Genomic DNA, 4,583 nt, shown 5'->3' on the forward strand with positions numbered 1-4,583 from the left:
TTATTCCGTTAGGTTTGTGCTGCTGTTGGAATGTGTTTCATCGAAATAATTTAAATACAGTAAATAAACATGCTGTTATTCACGCCTGTGTTCTCTTTTTTCTCGTACAAATTGTGTTTTTCTATAAATCCTAACGAATGGAAGGAACATTAACCATAATCTAGATAATAAATCTGATCATTTTTATACAAGTGCTTTTTATATTAGATACGCATTTATCTTGTCCTAACTTAATATTAGTCATCTTTAGCAGATATTTACGTTAGACCAGTTATATTTGCTGCTAAATGGTATTATAACAAGATATATATTTATATATTGATTTTATACCAAGCCTATACAACATATGTAAATCAACATCAAAATATAGTCTTATCTAAGTATAATTTGTAATTAAACAAAACATCAGGTTTTGTTAAATTCAAGACTGTTATTATTATGATTACATCACTCTCTCAAACATAAATATAACATGCAACATTTATTTATTTTAAAGCACTGGATTAGAATAATCGAGATACATAATATCCTACTATACATCTTATTTAGCTATAATAAAATGTATGAGAACATTAATGTTATTTTTTAAACATTCTATAATAGAAACAACCTTTTGTGGCACTCACATCTAACACTAACAGAGTGTTTGTAGTTCTAAAAAAAAACAACCACAAGACAAGGAAAGTAAACACTTCCTTGCTTATTTTCACACACTGTTGTTCTATGTAAGATTCGTTCATTGTATATACTAAACACACATGTAGTTGACATCTGTTTCACCATTAATACCGTTCCTCACCGCTGGGGATTTACATAGCGTTTTTAAGTCGTCTGCTATAAAGAAAGGAAGCTTGTTTACCTCAGATTCAAAAATAGTCTTTTAACGCATAGAAAAAAAAAACAATGTTGGATTCAAACCATTTAGTTATGGAGTATTTGTAAGAAAATAAAAATAAACCAGTACAAAGGAACAGTGTTCAAAATATGATTTGCTATCTCAATGATCAATTAATTATGGGGCCATATGTTCACTGCTGGGTAATACAAGACCTTGACCTAGCCATTTTTAGTTCGCGTATTACCTGTAGTTAGTGTTTACTTAAACATACAACTTACATCTAAGACTTGTTTACGTGTAATTGCAACCAAACAATAAATTTAAAGTTGATTTAAACAAGTGTTACAAAAATCGACACATTTGTCCACACAGTATCCGAATTCTTTGTGAGTTTGTAATCTTTATGATATATACAAAACACACTTTGAAATCTACATACATATAGTTATAACATAGAGCTTTTGATGGAAGCTGATATAATCGTTTCACCAAAACATGCACACCGTTGTTCCATTGCTACAATTGAATTCATATGGCTTTTGAGACACAAGAAAACAGAAACGGATAAGATTGTTTCAGCATAAAGAGTCAGTGCTCAAAATACTATATACAATGATCAGGTGATTATTTATCATAATTTTATAGATATAGCATTACAAAGTTCTTCCGCTTCAAGTGTCTTTATACTATACATATTTCTTTCCCGAATATGCTTGAATATCTTTAAAACCGATTACAGTCGTAAAAAGGTGACGGCACCGACCTGTGCTGGAAGCCTGCGCCACTGAATCCGAGCTGGCAGCTTGGGTTGACGGGAGCTGTGGAAGAAATGAGCCGCTGATTCTCAAATATGTCTCGGACACTTTGAAAACCGTTGACCGCTGATAGTCTGTCCGTGCTGAAGGAGCAGTTGCCAGACACTATGTCACCTGATGTGCTGTAAGGGTACCAGGAAGAAGATGGACTGTTCGTACGACGCCCGTTTCGATAGTTCTGAGCCGCTGATGAGGAAGAATTTCTAGTTAGCTCATTCACTGTGAGAGAACAGGTACTGTTGCCGGAACCTGTGTGGCTTCCGTCGCTGGGGAGGTGTTCGACAACGGGACAGATTCCAGCAGGTCGCATGCCGCATTCTGGAGGATAAAGCCCGGGAGACGTAGAACACTGGTAATTGACGACATTGGAAGAGCTATTACAAGAAGGAAGATCAGAGTACATTGGGGAACGAGTGTAAAACATTCCTGTAGTACAGTGTCCATTAGGATCGGTACAAGGATTTATTCTCTCACGACGAACTTCTTCTGGAGATAAGTTATCTAATGTGGAACAATGTTTTTGAGTATCAATCAGTGAACTTACGGGAAAAGATCCCATCGTAGACGTTCCTGGGTTATCGTTTACAACTGCATCTAATAATGAAGAGTGGGGTCTCTCACCGTTGGTTAAAGCAGATTTACCTTCGAATTTACACTTTATTACTCTTTGCTGCATACATGCTGGATAATCGTAACTATCCATAAGCTCAATTTTGGGAGTTATCGTGGATAAAGGTGGAACTGATGATGTCTGCGGTGACGATCTGTTGAGGGTTTGAGACTGCCGACACTCCCCATTCAGATAAGAGACTGGTTCCCTGGCAGTGCTACTGTTTATGTTGTCCTTAGTGAAGGCTATTTTTGTTTGGATTGTCAGGTTGCTAGAGTCTTGGTTAGCTCGTTTGTTTTCGACACCTAATTCGACTGAGCTACTTCCTAGTAAACTGCTTCTGTCGTTATCATTCTGTATAGTTTTAATTTCTTTTTTCTTCTGCCCTTCTTCCTGAGACACATCCATCGGTAATTTTTGACGACCTGTGTCCTTTTTCTTGAATCGCTTCCTTCGCCGTAAGTAGCTACCGTTGTCAAACATGTTTAAACTGTCTGGATCTAAGGCCCAATAACTTCCTTTTCCCGGTTTTTTATCGTCTCGCGGAACTTTCACAAAACACTCGTTAAGACTCAAGTTATGTCGAATACTATTTTGCCATCCTTGTTTATTTTCTCTGTAAAAAGGAAACCGGTCCATTATAAACTGATAAATTCCGTTCAACGTTATCTTTTTCTCTGGAGAATTTTGAATTGCCATAGCGATTAGGGCAATGTAAGAGTACGGTGGTTTGACCATGTCTTTCGGAGCAGGCTGCGTTGCCTGCGGTACAGCAGGGCCATAAGTCGGGCCATACGGCGAAGTTCTCATAATTGTCGTGGTATACTGGTCCTGGGTGGGGTGGCTCTGACCAGTAAACCCTGATACCATACCAGCACTAGGGTACATGGTATTCACAGCTAATGTAGAATACCCTCCGTACCGATAGTAGTTTTGGTGTTCACCGTATAAAGTATGCATTTTCTTCCTATAATTTTGTTTGTGTATATTTACATGAACGGTTTAGGATATTGAATTTGAAAAAATACGCTAGATCAAACTCGTGATGGTAGAGACACACTAAACAGCCTTGCTTTCTTATGAATAACGGAAAACAAAATTAAACGTCCCTACTAACGGTGGTCTTCGAAGCTTACTTTTGGCAATGTACCAAGCTTAGAACTCAGCCGTGAAATCTTCAGCGCTTTCCTGGCACAATCACTGTCTTCTCTTCCATTCTTTGCATCTTTCCTGCTCGCTCATATTTCTGCAAGTGCTACACATTTGAGCTGTTTCCGCACGAGTTAGGGTTAGCTGGTATTATTCACTGCTCAAACATTAGCGTATGATGTTGCTTGAGTATGACTACAAGTTTTCAGTCCACGCCCACGAGCACTGGCCTTCCACCAATCGTAACGGAACTTTTAGTTCATATACATGTATTGTTTATAGAGGGCGGCCAGGAGATGACCGTACATGTCCTCTAAAGACAGGCAATTCCCGACAGTTAGGAGAGGTAGAATAAAGCTGGATGCGTCGAAGAATCAGTTGATAGATTTACGCATGAGGGCGTGAAGCTTGTGCCAGTTTAATATGTTACGCTAAGTCACTGATTAGGCTAGAGTGGTACTAAAACTGAGAGGAGGGAACCTTTATGATAAAGATGAAGAAGATGTTGAACTTAACGGTTCATATGGGTTTGACTTTGTATACAGTAAACAAGGTTACATAAAGTGTTTAGGTCAACAAATTTTAACTTTTAACGAGATATGTTTTCACTACGTATCAGCAATTTGACTTAAATTCGCTTTCTAGAGTCCATTAAGTACTTAGCAGAAGCAAACCTCTTGTTAGAATTAGTGAAACGAAAAATATTAAGTATTCAAGAAAATGTACAATGTGAAACCAAATAAACATCATTAACACGCCCCTAGATAGATGGGGTGCACCTCTAATTTGTACATGAATACATACATTTACAAAACATATTTAAAAGGAGTAAAAACAGCCTAAGATGCAAAATTTTAAGTGAAAATTACAAAATGTTTACGAGAAGGCAGAGCCTCGGATCTCTCCCACCTCCAATAAGACCCACTTATTTCCTATTTTTCACTAAAAGTAGCACCCCTTTATAGATTTCTGCCTACTCCTCTGATTATAATCACTTGTTGAATGAAATTGCGTGTAGTACATCATAATAATTTCATAGTTTATTAAACTTGCTTATAAAATACAAAAAAAAAATGTTTAAGGGCAATGAAAAGGAGAATCAATAAAATAATTCGGTTTTAGTAAACTTTTAGAATGAGTTGTCGCCACGTTTCATTTAAGCATTCATTTA

General features: G+C 37.1%; 1 protein-coding gene across 1 annotated transcript; it reads right to left on the reverse strand.

The window, feature by feature from the left end:
- Nucleotides 1–1,238: 1,238 nt before the first annotated feature.
- Nucleotides 1,239–3,506, reverse strand: LOC106457352 (forkhead box C1-A-like). The gene has a single exon (XM_013916760.2). It carries the CDS (start codon nucleotides 3,221–3,223, stop codon nucleotides 1,562–1,564), a length of 1,662 nt encoding a protein of 553 aa, XP_013772214.1. The 5' UTR covers nucleotides 3,224–3,506; the 3' UTR covers nucleotides 1,239–1,561.
- Between the last annotated feature and the right edge of the window lie 1,077 nt (nucleotides 3,507–4,583).

This window comes from Limulus polyphemus, unplaced genomic scaffold (genome assembly GCF_000517525.1).
Source record: "Limulus polyphemus unplaced genomic scaffold, Limulus_polyphemus-2.1.2 Scaffold16, whole genome shotgun sequence".
Lineage (NCBI taxonomy): Eukaryota > Metazoa > Arthropoda > Merostomata > Xiphosura > Limulidae > Limulus > Limulus polyphemus.